At 45.9% G+C, this 24,915-nt stretch overlaps 1 protein-coding gene across 1 annotated transcript; it reads left to right on the forward strand.

Moving 5' to 3' along the window:
* The first annotated feature begins 8,208 nt into the window (after positions 1-8,208).
* Positions 8,209-11,098, forward strand: Dusp1 (dual specificity phosphatase 1). The gene is made up of 4 exons (XM_027425190.2): positions 8,209-8,745; positions 8,975-9,120; positions 9,482-9,701; positions 10,054-11,098. The coding sequence occupies exons 1-4, from the start codon at positions 8,379-8,381 to the stop codon at positions 10,422-10,424; spliced, it is 1,104 nt and encodes a 367-aa protein (XP_027280991.1). The 5' UTR covers positions 8,209-8,378; the 3' UTR covers positions 10,425-11,098.
* Positions 11,099-24,915: the final 13,817 nt, after the last annotated feature.

Here is a 24,915-nt window from a genome sequence, read left to right on the forward strand (position 1 = left end):
CCTCTCTGTATAGCCTAGGCTGGCCTTGAACTGGTGACCTTGCAGCCTCCCAAAATCTGGAATTTCAGGTGTGTACCACCATACCCAGCATTTGTCATGTCAGCTTTAAACTTCTTCTTCTTCTTCTTCTTCTTCTTCTTCTTCTTCTTCTTCTTCTTCTTCTTCTTCTTCTTCTTCTTCTTCTGTTTTGAGAGACAGGGTTTCTCTGTGGCTTTGGGGGTTGTACTGGAACTCACTCTGTATACTAGGCTGGCCTCCAACTCACAGAGATCTGACTGTTTCTGCCTCCCAAGTGCTGGGATTAAAGGCGTGCACCACCAACGTCTGACTCACTTTAAACTTCTATGTCTTGCTTTCCACCTCTGCTTTCGAGACCTTGATTAGCTGGGGTTTAGTGGCACACACCTTTATTCCAGTGCTGGGAGGCAAAGGCAGGCTCATATCTGTGAGTTTGAGGCTGGTCTGGTCTACATAGTGAGTTTCAGGACAGCTGGGCCTATGTAGGTATCCTGTCTCAAAAAATGAGAGAGAGAGAGAGAGAGAGAGAGAGAGAGAGAGAGAGAGAGAGACAGAGAGACAGACAGAGAGACAGAGAGACAGAGAGACAGAGAGACAGAGAGACAGAGAGAATGAATTTGTTACTTCATTGTGAGATCAGTATTTGTCTCCAAGTTAGAAAGCTTTCCTCCATTTACCCCTTGGCTTACAGAGCACTGGATGAAGATCTTGCTAAACAATTTGGCTTTTACTTTTATATAGCTTTTCTTTGATTGTTTCTGAATTTCGAGCCCTAAATTGAGTCAAAATTTCCTACCTGTGAGATTACAGAGGCATCTTTCCATGCTTCACTGTAGATCTTGTAGGTTTCATTTTAAAATTGGGCCCCAGTGTTCAGTGTGAGGCATGGATTCCCTTTCTGTTCCATTGCTGTTCTAGTCTTACCATTTGAAGCCACGTATGCTGGGCTTGAACTCCTCCTACTCAGCTACATGCTCAACCCACAGATCTCCCCAGCTCTGTTTCAATTTCTGAGAAGCCCTGGTTGCATTTCTGGACTCTGGTGTCTATGGCTCTGTTGCCTCTTGGTGGTTCCAAGCTCAACCTCTTACAGTGGCTTGGTGGTACACTGTAGGTAGGGTGCAATTCCCATGATACTGCCTTTCTTTTCCCTTTTGCCTGGTTATTTTGGATTATTTCACATCAATCTACTTAATTCCAGAGGAAATCATGAAACCAAATAAAACAACTCACTGTTGGTCTTTTCGTGTGGTTCATGTTAAATGGACATCTTACCTGTCAAGTGAACATGTTTTTACAACATTTAGGGAGGGGTGTCTTTGAGAGTGTAAAAGGCAACATGTAGTATTGACAAATCCTTCCCCCCAGTATTTCAGACCGTGACATTTAGAAACAGGGTCAGTTACACATGTGAGCAAGTCAAAGTGAGGTGGGCAGAGTGGTCCTGATCCAACAAGAATGGTGTCCTTGCGGAGAAGGGGATTTTGGACAGGGTCATTTGCACATTGAGAACTTCATGTAAAGATGAAGGCAGAGATGGGTGGCCATCTGCAGGAATCCAAGGGGGCCAGCAAACATTAGCAACAACTTGCTGAGAGGTGAGGGTTGCATTCTCCCATGAGGACACACCCAGTGGTTACCTTATGACCAGACTTCTGGCCTTCAAAGCTGATTGCCGACCAAGTTCTGTTCTTGAAAGCTCTTGGTTTGTGGTGTTTCTACTGTGGCTATAAAACCAACTAAATAGGCCCCTGGAGGGAAGGCTCAGGCCCATGCAAGCAGCCCAGTCAAGATCAACATAGGTATTTGTGGGCCTTCTTGTCTCTGACCCCAAGCAGGCCCACCCAAGCCTGTTCCTTGCCTGCCTTTGGAGCTGGCTGAGAAGAGGCATGAATGCATCAGGGCACTGGAGGTGTGACTTCACTCTCAATGGGTGGCCAAACCCCTTGAGGTCAATCCTAGTGAATGAGTCATCTGTCCAATGTGGTCAGTGAGTCAGGCAGGCCCTGCTGAAGGCCTGAGGTGCTATCATGTTCGCTTTCCCCTTTCTCTCGGAACCAAGATGCATCTAGAAGCAGGTCCCTGCAAGTTATCATTCCTGACAAATGAACAGCAAAATGGCGCAAACACCCCACCCTTGTGCCACACCTTCTGTGTGTCCCAGAAGATAAGGACAAAAGACTTAGAAGGCAGAAAGAGCACTTGGGGTGTATCTCTGTTAAAGCTCACTGATTCCTCTTGGCCTTGGCTTCCTTTTCGCGTCCCACGATGGTGGTAAGGGTCCTTACCTTGTGGGTTTGTATCATCATCATAGCAGGATGCAAATCTGAAGCTGTGGGCACAGGGACAGCTTCCCAGCAAACCCCCAGGACAGACAAGTGGGGAAAAGTGGGACATTGGGTCTTACTACTTCCAAGTCTTCACTTGTGATTCTTTGCGTATCTTGCATGGCAGACAATTCCTCTTTCCCCAGGGAAGACTTTGAACCAGACAAAGCGTAACCTCATTTGCTCCCAGTGATGTTAATTACTGTTTCCTAATTATGAAGAGGAAATTGTATCTCCATTTATACTCAGTTAAAAGAAAGGAAAACAGGAGAGAGCTGTCACCTCTTCTCCAGGCATCTGTTCCCTCATCCAGCAGACAGCAGGATGTAACTTTGCCAGTTATGTTTGACAGACTACGTCCTTGGGTCAGGAAAAGGCCTGTGAAAATGGTAGAGTCCCACCACCTCTGCCCCTCTGCTGGTTCTTGGACTGGTCCATGTGTTTGGTGTTTGCCCAATGCACTGTGCTTTGAGCTTTGTACTGGGGACCAAGAAGAGTAAGAACCCACAGCCAAGCATGCAGGTGGTCCTCATGGAGGAGTGTTCCTACAGCAAAGCTTTAGAAGTTATTATTCTAGAGATAAATGCATCTCTACACAGCAGTCCAATGGGTTATCTGCTCCTAGATTATAGGAGAGGAAAGGGAGGCTCCCAGGAAGAAATGGCAGTTAATAGAGCCACCTGCCAAATGTGTTTCCATCCCACATTGATCTAGAGCTCTTTGAACTGATATCATCCACTCCTCTGACATCCTTCCAGGCCAAGGCCCCACTGCAAGGCTCCTTGGTTGCTATAGTCAATAAGCTCCTGAGGTTTAACTGTTTCTTAACCAGTCCATATCCTGCTCTTATATATGTGGCTGAGTGATGACATATTTTAAATGCTTTTCCATGATAAGCCTTAATATTTGTTTTATTGGACCTAGACATTTCAGACCCTAATACCTACCTCGGTAAGTCATGTACAGATCAGAAAGGGAATTGCTGACAGTTGTTACTATGTCCATTAACTAGGACAGACCTCCGCCTAAGTCACACTCTAAGAACACTCTAAGATACAACAAAAGTGCCTACTACACACTGAAATAGAGGATGAAAACAAGTATTGCTCTGTGATGCATTCCGGGGGTGAGCCTATAAATAGCCACAGAAGACCAACAGTACAAATCAACTGAACACATTCCTGGGCCTTCCAGACATGAGCCCGTGTCAAGGGCAGGCTGACTTTTCCCCTTAATGGAGTAAATATTTTGGATTTTGAGAGAGGCAGGGCTAGGGCTGATTCCTGGGCTGTACTGTGTCACTCCCCGTCTCTCTGCTTTTGTATCTCCCTACAGAACACACACTGTTACCATTTGATGAGCAGTGTCAGAGAAGTAATGCAATTTGTCCAACACAAAGCCAGAGAACTGGGCTCCTGGCCCAGGCTGTCCGACTTGAACTTGGTGGTAACAATGATGGCACAGCCCTCCATGCTTGCCTTTTAATGCTTTTGTCTTTTTTGTTTTCTTGCTTTCAGATGTTACACATTTGAGTAAAAACCCACCGTTCTGTCTGTATTTCTAAGAAAAAAAGTGCAAGGGGTGCCAGGCAGTCTCTTGAGATAAGCAGTGTTAAGTTGAACACAAAGTTGGCAATATAGTGATTCCAGTTAGGATGTTCTGAACACAGTGTGACTTTGGACAAGTTGCTTAACCTCTCTGAGCTTCATTTCTCTCAAATGAGGAGGCTGAATGAGATGACACAGCTGCACCAGGCCTGATTAGAGAGCTGTGTGCAATAATTATGCAATAGAGGCTGGCTGTGTCCTCATGCCCGAATGTGGAGGGTGATGGATTACCCTTGTCAATCCATAGGGTGGGCCAATGCAGAAAGGTATCAGGGACAGGAGGGACTGGGTCAGAAGAGTTAGGTGGGTTCAGGCTCTGCAGGGATCCAAGGCTGCTGCAGGGATCTTGGCTCTTTGAGGAAAGCTCCAGGCCATCTGGGCGCCAGAGGCCTCAGCCAGCACTGCCAGTATGGAGCTTGCAGAAACTGAGGCCTCAGGAGAGGGAGGTGGAAATGGTCTCATGCCAGAGCTGCATCAACAAGTCCCAGCTGTGTGACCCTGGGCATGTCCCTTATCTGAGCTTAGCGACCACCCCTTTCCAGGACTGTGTCAGGAGGCGACACCTGTAAAGCACCTGGCACTGAAGAATGCTTTGCGTTCACTGGTGTTCTTAAAGATACTCTGCTATGTCACAGACTGTGGGCCTACTATGTGCTGGGCATTGCCACAGAGGAGAAAAGCACAGGCAAGCCCTGCAGCTAGCATGTCTGCAGTCCAGTGGTGTAGGACAGGGGTGAAGTGGGAGGGGAAGGGAGAGGGAGATGGGGGAAGTCAGATGAGTCTCCATTTGCTTAGATAGTCCCTTTGTAGGTCTGCAGGGGAGAAGAGTGTTGGGGAGCTCAGAAGACAGGGAAAGGAGGGCAATGTGGGCAAAGCTGTGTGGGTGGGAAAGGCCTAGAATATTCGAAGAACACAGGCTCACTGAGTTTTCTTGGAACCCATGAGCAAAATCAAAGCAAGTGGGAGCCAGCCAGAAGGCCAAGGAAACGGGGAGACCCAGGCAGAGGGCTGTTGTGGGAAATGGGAGTCACAGAAGGTTACTGAACAAGAGGAGTCTTGAGGCTTGCATTTGGAATGTGCCCCCAAAGTCTCACGTATTGAGAGCCTAGTCCCGGCTGCAGCAGTGCTCAGGGAGAAACTTTGGGGTAGTGACGCTCTTCTCATCGATGGATATGATGGTGTGCTCAGAGTTTGGGGGACTATCGGGCAGAGGTGGGAACTGTAGAGGGGCCTTGCTGAAGGGAGTGGGTCCTTGTGGCCACTCTTGCCTTCCTTGCCTCTTTTCTCTGCTTTGAACTCCCTACATCTTTCCTCCCCACAGGCCACTGTGATGATGCTCGGCGACCCATCATGGGCTGGCGCCTCAGTTCCTCTCTTAAGTTGTTTATCTCAGGTATTTTATCACAGTGCCAGAAAGCTGACTGACACAAGGGGAGTCAAGGGGAAAGAGGGATGGGCATTTACCCCTCTCCTGGGAGCAATTCTTCTGCAGGGATCCCACCAGGCCTTTCTCCCACCATTTAATTTAGTTCTAGATGGCCATTATTCCCAGTTTATAAATATGGAAACTGAGGCTCAGGAGAGTAAGTCACTTGCCTAATGTTATGGAGGAGACCATGAGCAAGGAGCACTTTTAGTCAGTAGTGGGAGCTTCTTTCCCCTTTCCCTTTTGACCCCAAAACAGATCCTAAATGAACTCTGAAAGGGTCTGACAGGTTCATAGGCTTGTGCCAACCCTGTGCACTGAATGTCCCCACCGGACCCAGATAGAAACTGATGCTCTTCTCCACAGTCACAGGGAGGTGCAGCAAGGTGAAGTGACTGATGAGACACACAGAAAGAGGGGAGGCAGGCTAAGACTTTTGGCGGCTTTTTCCCACCCCACCTTCCTGTAGAGTTGTTCTAAGCACACCTGGAATTATGAAGTTCTCAGGCCAGTGAGGCCCAGCCTCTCCCAGAGTTCACATCTACTGACTCACCTGCTCTGGGCCCTCAGCAGCTAAGCACATAGCACAAGCTGCTTACCCTTCCAACTCTGCTGAAAGAAGCCTATCTGGTTCTGCTCCCTGTCACCAGGGCATTCTCACTGCCTGGACTGGGACCTTGGGTGGCTAGACCTTTGCTAACTCTTTCTGAACAAGTGGATCCTAGAATAAGTCCCTTGTGGTACACAAGAGCTTTCTCTCAGCTGGAGCTCCAACCAGTTGAGGCTTCTAGGAGTCTCTCAAGACCCACCTGAAGATACCAGCTAAGGCTCTGATGCCAGATTCTGAAACACACAGCCCAGGGGGCCTCATGATATAAGAATCACAGCCGGGAAGGGGAAAAACAGAGTCAGTGACTCAGGAGGGGAAAGGTCCCAGTGTCCTGCCCCTCCTGCTTTACAAGGGAATGTCACCAAGCCATGCTGCATGGTATCCATTGTACAGATACTGCCTTGAAGGCTCAACAGAAAAGAGAACGGCTGGCTCTCCAACAGTCAACTTTCCCCCGGGTTCCAGCCCACTTTTTATGCTTCTTCCAGGGAGGGAAGAGAGCAGAACTCCACGGGGACCAGCAGACATTTAACTTCAGTACCAGACCATGCCACTGCATTTGTATAAATAGGTCGTTTAGAAAACTTTGGATATAGAAAGATACAATGGATAGCCTTGATATATATATATATATATATATATATATATATATATATATGAAAAAATGAAGTTGGTATGCAGTTCGTAACAGCAGCAGCTGTAACATTTTATGATTCAACACAAAAATATGTTGAGGTTCTCAGCTGAATAAGTGGAATAAATAATTTTTTTTTCTTTCTGTCGCTGAGATGCAGGGAGGGTGGTGTTATCTGACTCCTTTGCTGCTCTTTTAGATCAAGGCTCATAGGAAGGTAAAATGCCCTTCAAAAATAAAGTACCCCGAATTTACAAAGAATCTAGGCAGAACGCAAGAGCTAGGGGAGGCCAAAGTGGACAGACGTTGCAGAGCAACAACATTTGGTGACCGGTAATACACCTCCCCCTAGTAGAGAGGAAGAAACCGCAGAATGTTCCTGACTCGGCGCCCCTGCGGAGTGGTGCAATGTTTATGTTTATGTATCCAACTCCGTGGTGTCGTGGTTGGGGCTCCCGGCCCCAATTTGGGGAAAGGACACAGACCCCATTGGGGTCTTCCTGGGTGCCAAGGTACAGGTCTTGGCAATACTCCTAAGGCGCCTTGGGATTGGATTAGGAGTTCAGCCACTCTGGATTACCAGGACCTGGGTTTGTCGGGTAGAGTTTGGCCTCCATAGGAGCGGATTCCAAGGCCCCAGCCATGGGTCGTTAGTGCGCCCAGCTTCTGTTCAATACAGATGAAGAGCCAGGTTTGGGGGTGCATGCCGTTAACCTCAGCACTGGCGAGGCAGGGGCAGGAGGATCTCTGTGAGTTCAATGCCAGCCAGGGCTACAAAACAACACCCTGTCTCAAAACAAAACAAAAGTTGTTTGTACCCGCACGCGCACGCGCGCGCGCATGAGGAGGAGTCGGGGAGCAGCAACCTCTGGAGCCACGCTACAAAGTGCTTGGTGGTCCCTGGGCGGCGCTGTCGAGCCCTGTCCAGATCGCCCCAAATGCCAAACCTGGGCTCCACACCCGATCTTTCAACCCTTCCATTCTTGGCTCCAAGTCCTCTAAAGACCACCGCGGCAGGGATAACATTCTGGTAGGGGGCTGCCTGGAGGTACTTTCCCATGTTCGTCGTAAAACAGTTTAAAGTGACACTAGAGAAGGACGCCTCGACTCTTGCCATTTGTCCTCTGTAAAGCCACAGGGTTTACCGAGTTGATCACCTCTCTCTACCCCTTCCCCTTCCCCGCTCCGCTCGCCCGGGCCAATACCCCAACAGCGGGAGCAGGACCAGTTGAGACCGTAGTCCCAGCAGTGCTCCTACGCTCTCGGCGGAGACCCGGGGAGGGGAGCCGGGCAGGTGTCCCCGGGCGTGTCCTTAGGCCGCGCGTCCTGACCACCCGGGCTGGCAGCGCGCAGTCCTGCCAGCGGGGCCGGCGGACAGCAGGGTGGGGGCCGGGCGGTGAGCCAGCGTGCAAAGCCGACCCGCTCCCAGGCCGATGACGTCTTTGCCTTTGGCTTCGGCGGCGCCAAGCCCGGCAGGGTGGGTGACGTCACCAACATGTCACGTGATCGCCATTCAAACAAACAAACCGTTCCCCCTCCTCCGGCGCCGCGCCCGGGACCGCCCCCGAGAGGCCACATAAAACCGCGCTCCCAGAGCTGAGCGCGCAGCGAAGGACTGGCGGGCGGGACGCACAGTGAAACTAGATTCAGAGCAGCGAGCACTTGGGGACTTAGGGCCACAAGGATACCGCGTCGGACCGACAGATTGTTTTTGGAGGGCCGCGGGACGGGCACGCTGGGGTCGCTGGGGCTGGCCATGGTGATGGAGGTGGGCATCCTGGACGCCGGAGGGCTGCGCGCGTTGTTGCGAGAGCGCGCTGCGCAGTGCCTGCTGCTGGACTGCCGCTCCTTCTTCGCCTTCAACGCCGGCCACATCGCGGGCTCGGTGAACGTGCGCTTTAGCACCATCGTGCGGCGCCGCGCCAAGGGCGCCATGGGCCTGGAGCATATCGTGCCCAACGCCGAGCTGCGCGGCCGCCTGCTGGCCGGCGCCTACCACGCAGTGGTGCTTTTGGACGAGCGCAGCGTCGCCCTGGAGGGCGCCAAGCGCGACGGCACCCTAGCCCTAGCTGCGGGCGCGCTCTGCCGAGAAGCACGCACCACTCAAGTCTTCTTCCTCCAAGGTACGCGCTCGTTCTGGCAGGACCTCTGCCATTAGCTGGGAAAGGGTCGTCCCACCTGGAGTGCCCGTGTCCAGTCTCCAGGGACTTGTCACTGGCTTTGTTTGGCTCCAGGAACAAAGACTTCCCTGAGCCTTCTATGTAAACTCGCATCCTCTGGTGGGTGGGTGACTTGTCTCCAGGTACTGTGTCGGTGATGCTAATGGGAAAATGTGTTCCTTTGTGTTCTCAGGAGGATATGAAGCGTTTTCGGCTTCCTGCCCCGAGCTGTGCAGCAAACAGTCCACCCCCATGGGGCTCAGCCTCCCCCTGAGTACTAGTGTCCCTGACAGCGCAGAATCCGGATGCAGCTCCTGTAGCACCCCTCTCTACGATCAGGTTAGTAAGAGTCCCCGTCTATGTGGGGGGGTGGGAGGGGGTGGCAGAGGTCTGGAAGGGCTGTGTCAGGGAGAATACAGAAAGTGGCTGCAGCTTTAGTTATACTTGAGGGGACATGGGAATTTTTATTCCACAGTGAAGCGATTGGATGGAGCTGAGTCTCCCAGTTGCTGGCATATAAGAGCTTGTTGGCTCTGTCCAAGCCAATGGACCTAATTCTTTATTATTATTTTAATATGCCGTCTATGCTGAGGTCACCAGTGTCTGAAACTCCCTTTTTCAGTAGGGAGTTTTTGTGGGTGTGGGTACTCTGTTAACTCTGAACAAGCTTGATGAATGCTGGACTGTTTTTGGATTCCAGGGGGGCCCAGTGGAGATCCTGTCCTTCCTGTACCTGGGCAGTGCCTATCATGCTTCCCGGAAGGACATGCTTGACGCCTTGGGCATCACTGCCTTGATCAACGTCTCGGCCAATTGTCCTAACCACTTTGAGGGTCACTACCAGTACAAGAGCATTCCTGTGGAGGACAACCACAAGGCTGACATCAGCTCCTGGTTCAACGAGGCAATTGACTTCATAGGTAAATGAAGGTGTCTGGGACTTCTGCTTTCTGTCCTCACTGTAACCATTGAGTCCAGCCTCTTGGGTGATGGCTTGATTGACCCTCACCTGAGCCTTCTTCCTCACGAGTAGCAAAGCCAGACTCAGATAGCTGAACTGACTGACTTGCCCAGGATTATAAGTGGAAATACCTAGTCTGGGTTTAAATCCCTTGCTATCCCTTACACAATGCACATACGAAGTCCATATGATAGCACGAAGCTGATCCTTAGCCATATCTGGACAGGTCACACGAGACATTTCTTAGACATTTGACCTGGGCTTGGGCTGGTCTCCTGAATTTTTGAGTAACCCACCACTTTGTTTTCCAGACTCCATCAAGGATGCTGGAGGGAGAGTATTTGTCCATTGCCAGGCCGGCATCTCCCGGTCAGCCACCATCTGCCTTGCTTACCTCATGAGGACTAACCGAGTGAAACTGGACGAGGCCTTTGAATTTGTGAAGCAGAGGCGGAGTATCATCTCTCCTAACTTTAGCTTCATGGGCCAGCTGCTGCAATTTGAGTCCCAGGTGCTGGCCCCGCACTGCTCTGCTGAAGCTGGGAGTCCTGCCATGGCTGTCCTTGACCGGGGCACCTCCACCACCACTGTCTTCAACTTCCCCGTCTCCATCCCCGTCCACCCCACGAACAGTGCCCTGAACTATCTTCAGAGCCCCATCACGACCTCCCCCAGCTGCTGAAGGGCCAGGGGAGGTGTGGATATTCTCGTGCCACCGGGACGCCACTCCTCCCATGGGAGGAGCAATGCAATAACTCTGGGAGAGACTCATTTGAGCTGGTCCTTATTTATTTAAGCCCTACCCCCTCCCCTCCCGAGTTCCACTGGGTTCCTAAGCAGTCATAATAATGACTACTGCAAGACATTTGCTGAACTCAGCATTCGGGTCCAATATGTTGTGGGTACATCAAGTCCCTCTGACAAAGCAGGGCAGAAGAGAAAGGACTCTGAGCCAGTTTCTTCACTTGCCCATTTTTTTTTTTTCTAGAAACTTCATGCTTGACATACCTACCAGTATTAACCATTCCCGACGACATACACGTATGAGAATTTTACCTTATTTATTTTTGTGTAGGTGGTCTGCCTTCACAAATGTCAGTGTCTACTCATAGAAGAACCAAATACCTCAATTTTTGTGTTTGCGTACTGTACTATCTTGTAAATAGACCCAGGGCAGGTTTGGTTTCAACACTGGTGGACAAAACCGGTGTTGGTTTGTAGTTTTTAGTTGTCAACAGTTGTATGTTTGCTGATTATTTATGACCTGAAGTAATATATTTCTTCTTCTAAGAAGACATTTTGTTACTAGGATGACTTTTTTTTATACAACAGAATAAATTATGACGTTTCTATTGAGCTCTTGATGATTCGTTTCTTTGGCAACCCTACTCTTGAGCAAGTATCATAGTGAAAAATTGAACCAGCACTGCTAGGATGTGTGTGGGGTCTGATCCTGTACCTCTTTGGTGACCCATGGGTTCCACAAGATGACTAGGTTGCCACAGAGGCATGCAGGTGAAGTGTATGAAATACTAGGGGCTGTTACCCAGATCTTAGTATAGGGTCAAGGTGTACCAACAGTCAACATCATCTGCCATGTCACCCCAGGAGCTCGAGTGTCCCCAGAACCATTTGCCTTAATTAACTTTTTTTTTTCATTAACATCGTTGGGAATCATGGACAAGATCTCCCCTCCCTGAGCTATTTGCAGAATGCCCAGGTTAATGTGTTCTTAATGTGTATGCACAGCATGGGATTAGCCTCTCCTCAGAGAGACTCTGGTGCTGTACAGGTGAGGATGTGAGGCTCCAAGTAGCTGAGCAGCTGGATCAGGGGATTAGGCACTGCATTTTGTTTTCTAATCCTATGACCTGTGAACTTTGTCACTTGTCTATAACATATAGTCAGTTTGCTTTGGACAATGCTTTTATAGCTTTAAAAATAATGCATCAAATGAAAAACAAATCCAAGTACTAAATGCATGTACAGGGAAGAAATTACTTGCACCTCCCCTGCTAGTTTTTGGAGGGTGTGCATACCAACCTCTGCATAGAAACAACATTTTTGGCAACTGTCTCCTTCAGATCACTTGCTACTCTACATACCTGTGTTGAAGACATAGGCAATTATGTCAGACTTGCTTTAGGGCAGGACTCTGGATTTTCACCCCTGCCAAGCAGGCTAAGGCTGGGAAGGTATAATTGAATACCAACCCATAAATCCAGTCTGTAATGTCAAATGGCATAACAGCAAAGCCCTTGGGTTCCTGGCCCCTGTGTGCCCACTTTTCTGCCTCCTATTTGTAGAGTAAGTGCTGCTCTATGTAGAAAAGGAAGCGTCCCATCCATATTTTCTAGAATTGGCTGGTGCCATGATCCTCACGCAGACCCATTGTTCAAGCCTTGACACAGAACTTGCCCTTGACCTCTTCCTGCCTGCCACTTGGCATCCAGGTCTGAAGATCCTTGTGTTCTAAGACAGAAAAACTTATCCTGGGCTGGCAAGCTCATATCCTTGGCTGGGTTTTGGACAAGTATATTCATGCCTTCAAAACAAACCAGATGCATTATTTTTATCAAGCCCTAGATATTTGCTATTGTGAATTGTTCCCTGCGTGGAAATGTACCAGCAATGGCGATTCCGTGGCAGATTCGGAGACTGCCTTTCCCGTGGGCCAGAGTCTCTGCTTTCAACTTGGCAGTCACTGGCTGAACCCAAATTAGTCTCCAGTGTGATCCAGTCAATGGAAAAATACAGAGGCTACCTCAGGGAGCTGCCAGGGAAAACAATTCACTCACTTCTTGACTTTCTAGCTGCTCACCTCACAGCCCAGACAAGAAGCTACCCCTCTCACAGGTCACCTTTGCTCAGGTCCTCTAGAAAACATCATGCTTGGGACAAAAATCAGTATGTCAGGATGAAAAGAAAGTATTAAAATATTAGTTTCCCAGAGAGAGTTGATATGGACCCTACTTAATTACTTAAGGCTTACCCAGTAGTGACAGCTATCAGTTTGGGGGCTGCCACTGAGTTCCAAGGTCCACCACATGTTTCGCTTGTGTTCACAGTCTTTAACATCACATCCATTTCCCAGAGGAGGAGGCAAGGCTGCAGATTCAGTGTTCTACCATAAGTAGATGGTCTTGCTGGAGTCTCAGTGAAGACTGGCCTAAGTTGCTAAACAAGAGTTTTGTAGCCTTCTGTGTTCTGCATGGTTTTACCCCTGAATTTTTGGGTGGAAAAACTATACCCCTCAAGGCCCCAGTTTCTTCCTCCAAGCAACAAAGAGTGACTGGCGTATTGACTGAGGGCTGTAGAGCAGCAACTAGATCCCCTTGTCCCCAATGACGTCTGGTTTTCCCACCCTATGAAATGACCAGTTTGCCCTGGATCTGAAGAGCTGGTTTCATCCCAGCTCTTTAATTCCAGGTTGTGGAAAAGGCATGGATGATGGATGCCTGCTCTGTGCTTTTCTGTGGTTTCCAGGCATCCATCAGATGAGACTTCAGCCTCCACCACCTCCACAGTATCCTTTCCTTCCCTTTCCAGGGAACTTTGCAAATTGAAGCTCCCTTGTTTTGCACTAGCAGCCTCTGGCATCCATTTCCCCCTCTCAGCGTATCCAGGATGACATCATGGTGCCTACACCTTTAAGATTATATAAATCTGTGATCCCGCAGTGGCCTCAGTCCCCATGGTAACAGCGGAGGAGTTTCCCTTTTGTGAGGAAAGCTGTCATGTCACTTCCTGCTGCTGACAAGTCAGTTTGGGAGATTAAAATGAAGGGGGGCGGGGTGCCTCTGAGAAGTGCTGGCTGCATGGTTTCTGTTGCTGTATACAGAGGCAAACAATGTCAGTTTGCTGGCCCCGCCTGCTATGCTGGAGCTGGCTTTCCCACACCTCCTAGCGGGTGGATCCTGGTCACCTGGGGCTGTTTGTCTCTAAAGGTTGCATTCTGGGAGCAGGTAGGAAGGCTGCCCACCGCTGGGGACTTTTTTTTTTTTTTTCCTGAGGCTGTGCTGGACAAGTTTGTTCAAGAACAGCCTGGTATAGCCCAGCCTGGGTTCTACTGTGTCAGCTCAGGACTGGGTTTTGTTCCAGAGAGAACAAAGGGTCCTCATGGCACTGGCCTCATAGGGTTGACTTGCAGAGAAGTTCTGCTAAGGAAAGCACCTAAAAACCCCCACCTTCTAATGAGCTTTTAAAGCTAAGAGCCGTTCCACTCTTCCATTGCCTCATTCATTGATCAGCCAGCCAAGAGCATCCGAATACTCCACAGACCTCTGTTTGTCGCAAGACAAAGTACTAGCTCGTAAGAAGCAGCAAAGGGGATGCATGTGTCAGCAAGGAGACAAGAGATGTGGATTATGAATACGGATGATGCTATGGAGCTGGGTTGGTAAAAAGAGGACATGCCAGGTGTGGCTGTTGAGGCACAAGTTGCTCAGAGGAGTCATGAGCCACACCGAGGCCTGAATGGTGAGCTGGGAAAAAGGGGTTTAGCTCACAGGGCAGCAAAACTGGAGCTTTGAACAGACCCTCTGTGGACAGGGGACAGAGGGTCACATGAGTCAGTTATACCCGTGTTTAAGTCCCAGATTTTGACAGTATCTTGTCAAACTCTTTTTTTTGTTGTTGTTTGTTTTTTGGATTTTTTTGTTTTGTTTTGTTTTGTTTTGTTTTGGTTTTGGTTTTTCGAGACAGTATTTCTCTGTGTAGCTTTGGAGCCTATCCTGGCACTCACTCTGGAGACCAGGCTGGCCTCGAACTCACAGAGATCCGCCTGCCTCTGCCTCCCGAGTGCTGGGATTAAAGGTGTGCGCCACCAACGCCCAGCCTTGTCAAACTCTTGAAGCCTCAGTTTCCCATCTGTAATATGGTCCAATCACCCCTCAGCCCTCAAGGCACTTTGGTTTAATGAAAGGCACATTAGTGAAGCTTGCAAGGGTGAGTCCACTGGTCCCCATTCTGTCAATGAGCATTGGTACCCCTCCCTGAACAGAGTGCCCGAACAGAGGGAAACAGGGGTGAGCTGTCCTGCCATTGTCATGACACCAGCCTGCATTCATGTAATGCCTGTCTCTAAGCCTTGCCAGCAGAAGTGGCCTTGCTCTGAGATCACACTGCCCTGCCCCTCTGACCTGGGCCAAGGTACCTCCCTTTCAGAGCCCCAGTTTTCTCATCCAGAAGAGGCATCTGAGATGTCATCCAGCTCCCTTTCCTGTTCAACTCCTAGTAATAAGCCACCTCCATCCTCAAGGCCAGGAAATCTGCCATCCTGGGCTTTGCTCAGGTTGTCTATACAAAACATAGGTTAGGAAGTAGGATGCACTCTGAGAAGGTACAGCACAGGGGCCTTTGGAAAATGGCTTAGTGTAGTGGATACCTGACTGGTCCTCCTGAGAATGGGCTCCCCAAGAGGGTCTGTATGTAGACATCACCACATGCTCCCAAGTCTCCATGCCCTGGACCACACCACACAGATGGGATTATAAATATCCACCACAACTGACATCAGTCACTCACTCATCCCTTCAGTAAGTCTGAATTAAGTGCTAATGGTGTGTTGAGCATTCAAAGGACTAAAAAACTGAGAAAGAATTCTTGCATTGCCCTATCAACTGGTATCTGGCTGTCCATGGAACATGTCTCACCTCAAAGTCCCAGTCTCCGAACCTCTATAAGACAGTAATCAAGGATTTGCTTCTGCTAGGTGTCAAAGTGAAACAGACATGGACGAGGCACTTGCCACTCTATAAGAACACGCATAGCTCCTTTGACTGTTCTTGTTGTTAGTGACTCACAAGAAAAAGGTAGGAAAGAGTATAGAAACACATACTGACAGTCTCCGATATTCAACTCTGCTCCAGGTGTTTGTTTAGATGCAGGTTGAAGTATCCAGTAGCTCCCTAGACACAGTCATGTGTCTAATAGGCACCCAAGCCTAGCAACTCCAAATGCGTACCTGGATTTACCCCTAACCCAGGCTCCTTCTGCAGGAATTTCCACCTGTTCACGGCATCTCACACCTCACATTTAATTCAACAGCAAACTGAGACAGGGCTTTCTTCAAAGCATATGCTTTTCCCAAATAAGCCAGTCCTATCATTTCTAAAATGACCCGCATGACACAGGAACCTCACACCTTACCTGTATTACTGCAGTAACCTGAGCTGTCTATTGGGCTGTTCGGCTGGTCTGCAGACTCTAGGCCAGAAAGCGAAGCTGGCCTTTGCTTTTAGTGTTGATCTGAGGACTGGCTCTCTCCGTTGCTGTTTGCCAGCAAGTGTTTTTCTTTACCTTCATTACTCAAGAATATTTCACTGAGCAAAGAATTTCAGTTTTGTTTGTTTGTTTTGTTCTATTTCTTTAATCACATCGCAGGTTAATGCAGCAGCCCACTGTCTTTAGGCTTTTATTGTCATGGTTGGGAAGTATGCTAATGGCCTTACTGCTGTCCCTCTGAGGGACCTTGTCTTGTTTTCTCCTATTGCTTTAGGAATTTATCTTTGTCAGAAGTTTGGATATAATGTGTCTCTGCAGATTTCTTCTATGCAGATCATGTGTGGTTTGTGGTGCTTTGGGAGTCATAACTTAATGCTGTTTGTTAGCCTGGGCAGTCATTTGTGACTTAAGCTACACTCAGAAGACTGGTGACTTTGTCTTTTAGGGACTCTAGCACCTGGGTAACCTTAATCCAATCAGAACTTGACAGGACCTGGGTAACTCTGAGGTGATTTTAGAACCTGTGAGATGATTGGCTTGGTTGGAGTCCAGGGAGTTAAATTCCATTGGAGATCAACCGAAAGCTTAGGGTGGGGGGTTCTCAGGCTCCTCACTGGTGAGGTCTAGACTCTATTTTTTTTTGTCTTGTTTGATGCACAAGTCTTTACAAAGTCATGCTCGACTTCTTAGCCATTCTTTTATTTTTTCACCTTTCAAAGTTCAGAGATAATATCTTTAGATGCCTCCAGTACCACAGTTCATCTAGTTTCTTTTTTCATTAATGGGGTTGTAGTATGCCATAGCTTTAAGGAAGCAAGTCTGAAAATCCAGGAGGTATGGGATAGGATGGTGAATTACAGATGGCTCAGAGCAAGGGGATGAGGGCTGCTACTACACAGGTGGGAACTTTAGCCTATCATAGCACTTGCATTTCAGAATGCTATAAGGGGTTTCAATATTTTATGTATCAAGTAAAAGAAATTAGAAGCATATAAGTCTTGAGAGAACCAGAATATCAGGTCATTTCTCTTCAGAACACACTCCAACTTCTATCCCACCCATATTCAAGGACTTGACCTCTCCTGTTGCTCCTCCCTCTGGGACCTGGACTTCTTCCGGCCAGCCCCCTGTCCCTTCAGCTCTCTATTCAGCAGCTGTGGAAATAAATGTTGGCTGTTCCTTGACTGTCACCATGTAAACCAGGCTGCTTCCCAGCCCTGGCAGACCCTGTCTCTTCCTCATCTCTACCTTTTCCCATGGTACCCATCACCTGACATTAGTTTAGCAGTTCAGGTGTCTGTGAGGACAGTGGCCCATCTGTCTTACCTACTGCCTGACAGCTGCTCTTAGACTACAGCCTGGTATCCAAAAAGTGTTCCTCACACACAGTGAAGTGAGGAACTCAAATGTGTCCCCTCCTCTCTGGGTGAGTCCTGGGCCCCAGCAAAGGGGAAGTGACTGTTTTCTGCTCAGCTATCTCTTTCTCTTCCACATGAGGCAATTTCCCTTGGAGACCTTCCCACAACACACAGTGACATGTAAATAAAGCATCTGAAAGCTATGGTGATCAGGAAACAGGCTGGCCATCCAGGACCTGGCCATGCTGGAACTCTCCCACCACCAGGATCAGGTCTGGGACTGGGAAGGGCTGCAGTGAGAAATTGGCCTTCGGGACTCCACTCAGAGACCCCGACTCCCACCACTTCTCCATATTTCCTTCCTTTTGTTCAGGACAGAATTCCCTGTACCGTGGGCCTCTGCTGAGGTAGAAGGCAGTAACTGGTTCACGGGGAAGTCAGTGGCGCTGTTCTTGGCTTTGACTCATAGCTCCTCAGCTGGTAGGAAGACTTAATGCCCCACGACTTCTCTTGGAAATGTCCTTTGTCTAGTGGCCATTGGGGATTCTCCTCTGGCTTCCCACAGAGCTCTTAACCAACCACAGTGGTACTTGCAGCTGTTCGTTGCTCTATGTCAATTGCTCAATGAAGAAGGGAGTTTGTCTGTGTGGGCGACTGAGGGAAGGTGGTGAGAATGACCACTTCTCCAGCCCCCACCCAAACACTGGCATGTCACTGTACCTGAAGGAATGAAGAAACTCTTGGCGGAGTCAGGAGGCACTTTGGTCTAAAGTGAGTGAGCCCCATTCTCCTGGGGTGGGTCAGATGAAGGTGACCTGCTGTGGATACTGCTGGAGACACCAAGACAGGTAAGACAAGGACTCCATTCCTATTACCACCAGCCCTTCCTAAGCAGGAAGTGTCATGACCTCTGCTGTACGCTGGACACACAAAGATGGAGATCCATTGTGGCCCTGACTGCGGGCTTTCTCTGCCACTGGCAGAGACTGGCAGGTTGTCCAGAGTACAGGAGTATGGAGAGGAGACGGAGGGGCTAGGATCAGAGAGTTGCTTGAGGAGAACAGACAGAAGGCTACCTGGAGGAGAAGGGGACTCTTCATTCTAGAAGCATGGAGACACGGCATAGGAGGGGCTTCCTGGTCTCAGAATGTTTAAGTGTCTGAAGCCTTGGTTTTACATGAGGATTAAGGGTGCCCAGATTTGTTTCTGGCTCTTCCTTCTCTGGAATTCTATCTCAAGGGGCTAATGCACTTGTCCTGCTCTCACAGAGTGGATCAGAGCACTTTGTTTCTGACACTAGATACTTCACCGATCAGGCACCTGGTGTCCTGAGAAAAGGCAAGAAAGCTGAGTGCTGCCTAGGCCTGTGGTTTCGGCTCCTCTCAGTACTGCTGATAGATGTTTATGTCTCTAAGTGGCGGCTGTGGGTGATTTGCATCCAGTTTTGTTGCTCAGCCTCCTTTAGGATATCATTGCATGAATTTTCCTGGGGAGACTTAAATGTCTGTTCACCTTGGACAGGACACTAATAACTGACTGAAGAAATGATTTCACATCCAGGTAGCTAAGTGAAACTGCGAGGTTACCGAGGGTTATTTACAGTATATGAGTGATTCTGTGATAGCTGCATCACTGGAAAGCTACATCATGGACTGACATTCAGCTAGAAAGTCCCTCTCTCCAACACTTTTCATTGCTTTTGTAACCTTGGGAAGGAGCTTTGAGACTCTTACAAGTTTCAGGAGGTTCCTAAGCCTTGTAAGATGTGTTTCATGAGTCTTAGAGGTCTGCTTCCTCCACCCAGGAAGAGAAATTAGAATTCTGAGAAACTGGGTCAGTCTAATACACACGTGCACACACACACACACACACACACACACACACACACACACACAGAGAGAGAGAGAGAGAGAGAGAGAGAGAGAGAGAGAGATTTTAAAATGTCATGTTATGAATCTGAGGAAATACCTACATAACACATGTGACGTGTCTTTCACTGTCCTGGCAGGCAACTCCCAAATAATGACAAGCAGACTTATTATTAATATGAAAGCTTGGCCTTAGCTTAGGTTTGTCCCACTAGCTCTTATAACTGAAATTAACCCATTTATATTAGTCTATGTTTTGCCTCATGGCTTTTTACCTTTCTTTGATTCTATATGTTCAATTCCCATGTCTTGTTGGTATCTCCTCTTGTGCCTAGATTCACCTTGAGTTTCCTTTCTCTGCCTAAAAGTCCTGCCTATCTCTCTTGCCTAGCTACTGACCATTTAGAGCTTTTAAAACAAATCACAGCAATATATCTCCACAGAGTGTATAAATATCCTGCAACATTTCCCCCTTTTGTCTAAATAAAAAGGAAAGGTTTTAATTATAACATAGTAAAACTATATGCAATAAGAACAATCATCAAGTAAAACAATACATTCACAATGTCCAGTCCATTTGTATTTGGCAAATTCAAATAAAATACTCCATTATCTATGCCATCTTGGTGAGTCAAAAGTTTTGTATCTAACTTACTTTCTATCATAACTAAGGAAAACTATAACTACAACTATCTAGACTTCAACTCCATCAGATACTTGAGAAGGATATATTTCCTGATTAAACAGGAAGTTCAGATCAAGCAATTTACAACACTAAGAAATTACAGAGACATCTGCCTGCCTGGACAGTCACCCCAAGGTTCCTCTGCCATGTTGGGGCATCCATCTCTGGCCTACAGGCCTAGAATATCTGACAGACTTTTTTTGTGAGGCAGAAATTTTGAAGAATTGTCCTACTTTGTCTTGTCAATGTTAAGCAGTCACTTTTCTGTGTCCTGCTTGTCCACTTTGGACAGAATACTGTCAGCAGTTGAGGCAAGGACAGTTTCTTGCCCAGTGGCTAACTTTGCAACAAAGAAAGCAAACTCCAAATGGTGGATCTTCAACGCCTATTTTCCTTTTTTTGAAGTAAATTGGTGCTATCAAGAGCAGGCATGTCTCACTGTTATGAAAAGCCTTATACTATTAAAACATCTTAAGTGCCATATTCTATAGGTCTTTGAAGTGTTTAAAGACCATCTATTTAAAATATATCTCTGTTTGATCTTGAAAATATACCTAACATGAATATAAGTTTGATTGTTATAGATGACTAACTACTAACCTGTGTTTCTTTATTATCCTAAATAGGTTTTAAGGACTAGAACTTTATATTACATTTTAAATGAGAGGCTTAGCTACAATACCTTAAAAGTGGAAGCATATATATGTATATATACATAATAACAAAAATAACTTTAAATTTTTATCAATTTGCAAAAACCCATACCAATGTAAAATATTTGAGATTAATAGTTGATTTTAAAATTTAAAGTAGATTCAATAATTGTGGTGATATCTTGTCTGAAGATCAGAGGATAGAGCTTGCCACTAGCTAACCATAGAGGTTAGGAGGTCTCTACAGACAGACAGGAAGTGAGATGTCTGAGTGGAGAGAAGATATAAGCAGGTCAAATCCTGGGAAAACTAGCTGTAACATTTGCTGTCCAGGCTCTGTGTAATGGGAAACTTCAGGGCTTATCTGAAGTCCTGGCTAGGGTAGTCTATGAGGTTGAACCCTCCCAGCTAGCAGCTTTGAAATTGTCTTATGCAGCTTGTAGTTTGAAATTGCTATTCGGACCATGGTTGTTAGCTTAACGGCATTACCAAAATTCATGTGGATTCGTGGTTGTGGGGGCCCACCATTTTTCTTTTCTTTTCTTTCTTTCTTTCTTTCTTTCTTTCTTTCTTTCTTTCTTTTTTTTTTTGAGCTTCAAAGGTCACTGTTAGGAATTGATGGGGAATGTTCTTCTGTGTATATGTTTCTCTTATCGGTTAATGAATAAAACACTATTGTCTGATTGCCAGACAGGAAGTGATGTAGCTGGGCAGAATTAGGATATAAGCAAGGACAAACAGGATATCACTCTTTTCTCTATGGAGACGCTGAGCAGTCATCATGTAGCAGGCAAAGGAGTTGCAGGTCTGCCATTCCCTGGTAAGATAAGACCACATGGAGATACATGGATTGATAGAAATGGGTTAATAATTAAGACAGAGGTAGCCAATAAAAAACCTAGCCAACAGATTTATAATATAGCATCTGTGTGCTTCTTTGGGGCAGAGAAGGGTGGCGGGACTTTCTAGGACAGAAAACTGATGCTTACAAGGAATGGTCAAAGTTCACTACAGAAAACTTAACTTTTCACCACAGAATGGTTATATGCAGCAGATCTCAGAGGACCACAATCTATAAAGTATATCCGGGTTACACAAACTTAATTCCTAGTTACCTCCTTCAGACTCAAGCCTGAAATCACATACAGGAAGCTAGAGTAAACCTATATTTAGAATTAGTTAGTACTCTATATGACCATTAATATCACAGCAGAATATATAAATATATATACATATATATATAATATATGTATATATGTAACCTTATAAACTTAGAAATAATATTTATACCTTAAGAGAAGTTTTAAAGAGTCCAAAGAGAAGGAGAGAGCCACATTCCAACTCCAAAGCCAGCTTTAATTTTTAATGAAATTGGGGCTATGAAAAGACCATTTGCAGTATATGTCTGTGGAGAAAAGTAGAAACAAACATTTGGGAATATTTATGAAATTTTATCCTGTTGAAAAATGTGCTACACCATTAGATCAATTATATTTTTCTTGGGACATTTTCTGTGTACAATTTGTCCTGTTTCTTCAGATGTCTCATTTGTTCAGTAGTCTTCAGATTCCTTAGTTGGATGCTTTTTTCTCCTGGAAAGACAAAAACAAAACCTTGCCCCACCCCTAACTTAGGAGTTCCTTTAGTTTCTTCTTTGGGGGAGGTCAGGTTATATTTTTGTTAAGACAAAGTATTTTTGGCAACAGAAAAATTATCATCTTTTAATAATAAAAAAGAAATGTTTTCATACCTGATTACATGAAAGTCATTTGTCAGTCTTACAAGTTAATTTGGATGGAATGACCAAGCTGTTTGATCAATTATCACATCTCTTAATCAAGAGATCTCTCCTGTTTGAATCAAATCTTTACCAATCTTGATGATACCCATAGCTTTTCTCCAGTGGAAACAAAAGTAAAACCTCTTCCCCAACATAACATGTATCCTGGTTTTCACTCTCAGGTCAACACATCTTCAAAATAAATCCGCAGTTTTTTTTTTTTTTTTTTCTATTATCCAATGTCTCTCCACGGCCATTGTTCCTTTTTCATTAGCATTCAAAAATTAATAAAAGTTAACAAAGCACTTTGAGACCTACTTCTGGGGGTCTTTATTACCCCTTTCTGTTTATTAAATATGTCTTTTAGAATGTGGTTAGATGTTTCTATAAGTACGTTTCCTTCAGGTTTGTGTGGTATACCTGTAATAAGCTTTACGTTGTAATATGCAAAAAAACTTTCAGTTTATTAGAGACATAGGATGGAGCATTGCTTGTCTTAATTTGTACAGGCATCTGCATAATGACTTGTAATAAATGTGTAATTACATAATCAGCCTTTTCAGAACTTTAATTAGTTGTCCATGAAAATCCTGAATATATGTCTATGGTATGGTGCACATATTTTAATTTTCCAAACTATGCAAAATGAAACTCATCCATTTATTAAATTCCATTTCTTTGAGTACCTTGTGGGTTACTTCCTGCAGGTAATGTAATTTTGTTATATAAAGAACAAGTAGGACATTTCCTTTTAATTTCCTTGGCTTGTTGCCAAGTGATAGAAAACTCTTTCTTCAGACCTTTGCTGTTAACATGGTATTTCTTATGAAATTCTGAGGCTTCTAGCACATTTCCTACCAATAGCTGATCAATTTCATCATTACCTTGTGCCAGAAGGTCTGTTAGAGCTGTATGGTATCTGATGTGTGTTATATACAAGGGATGATTTCTGTTTCTGATTACTTGTTGTAGTTGAATAAATAACAAAGTTAACTCTGAATCATCTGAAATAAGTTCAGCAGTTTCAATATGTAAAACACTTCTTTCTGCATATTGAGAGTCAGTAACTATATTATGAGGCTTTAGAAAACCCAATAATAACATGAGAATAGCATATAATTCTGATTTCTGGACAGAGTCATAAGGGCTTTGAGCTACTTTACTTAATTTTCCTGACTTATACTGTCTTTCCTGATTTATTTAAAAAATAAATCAGGGGCTCTAAAAATTGGTGTTCCCTTTATTGTATGGAAGAGAATCCAATTAGTTCTTTTTATAAACCAAAGTCTTTTGCTTTGGGGATATTTATTGCTAATTTCTCCCAAGAAATTACTGCAAGGTCTTTGACACTGTTCATTTTCTGACCACAAATGAGGTAATTTCAGCATTAGTAAAAAGTACCACAATTTCTGCTGGGTCTATACCTGCTAATTGATGAAGTCTCAACTTTCCTTTCAGAATCAGTCCAGAAAACTTTTCGACATAGGCCTTCATTTTTTTACTCTGTGTGATAAAATATCCATTCTAAGATATTATCTTCTCTATAGAATATTCCACCCAAACACACAAATTTCTTCTCACCACCCCATGGAACCGTCTCTAAAATTGTCCACATACTCGGTAGCAAAACAAACCTCAGCAGAAACAAGAAGTTGAAATAACCCCATGTATCTTATCAGATCACAAGTGCTTAAAGTTAGAATTCAACAACAACGCTAATTGCAAAAAGCCCATAAACTCATGGAAATTGAACATGCTCAACTGAATCACCACTGGGACAAGGAAAAAAATAAAGAAATTAAAGACTTCCTAAAATTCAATGAAAATGACAGCACAACATACCCAGTGATAAGAGACAAGTTCATAGCACTAAATGCCTACATGGAGAAGCTAGAGAAATCCCACACTATCAAATTAACAGTACAACTGAAAGCTCTAGAACAAAAAGAAGCAAACTCATCCATGAGATGTAGATAACTGGAAATTATCAAATTAAGGGCTGAAATAAATAAAAAAGAAACAAAAAAACAATGCAAAAAATCAACGGACAAAGAGTTGGTTCTTAAGTCTGGTGAGGGAAATAGTCTTGAAATGAGACACTGTACAGAATTGGAAAGCAGAAAGAAAGACTTGTTCATTGTGATACTTTCTGTAGGTGACCAGTTTGTTTCTCATAGGGAAATCCTGGATCACCTGTCATGTTGGCTCCAAAGGAACTGCTGTTGTAAGTGGCTCATCAAGAGTTGAAGTTCATGTAGCCTTGTTGGGAATATGGAAAAGGAAGAAAGCCACAGGACTGCCCGTTCAGTCTGGGAAGATCTGGATGATTCTGCACATGCAAAAATGACTTGAAATTTATGTATAGACACTTTGGAGGCTGTCCTGGAACTAGCTCTTGTAGACCAGGCTGGTCTCGGAACTCACAGAGATCCACCTGCCTCTGCCTCCCAGTGCTGGGATTAAAGATGTGCACTACCACCACCTGGCTATCAACAGAGGAAGGAATCTTAAATGATCAAAAGACACTTAAGGAAATGCTCAACATCCTTCATCATCAGAATAATGCAAATCAAAACCACTCTGAGATACCATATTACACCTGTC

This window comes from Cricetulus griseus, chromosome 7 (assembly GCF_003668045.3).
Source record: "Cricetulus griseus strain 17A/GY chromosome 7, alternate assembly CriGri-PICRH-1.0, whole genome shotgun sequence".
NCBI lineage: Eukaryota > Metazoa > Chordata > Mammalia > Rodentia > Cricetidae > Cricetulus > Cricetulus griseus.

Bases quoted from the DNA above. Each gene is read 5' to 3' on its own strand.
- Dusp1 (XM_027425190.2), top strand. From the start codon at position 8,379: ATGGTGATGGAGGTGGGCATCCTGGACGCCGGAGGGCTGCGCGCGTTG. The intron at 8,746-8,974 runs GTACGCGCTCGT...TTGTGTTCTCAG, and splicing joins TCAAGTCTTCTTCCTCCAAG to GAGGATATGAAGCGTTTTCG. The intron at 9,702-10,053 runs GTAAATGAAGGT...TTTGTTTTCCAG, and splicing joins CGAGGCAATTGACTTCATAG to ACTCCATCAAGGATGCTGGA.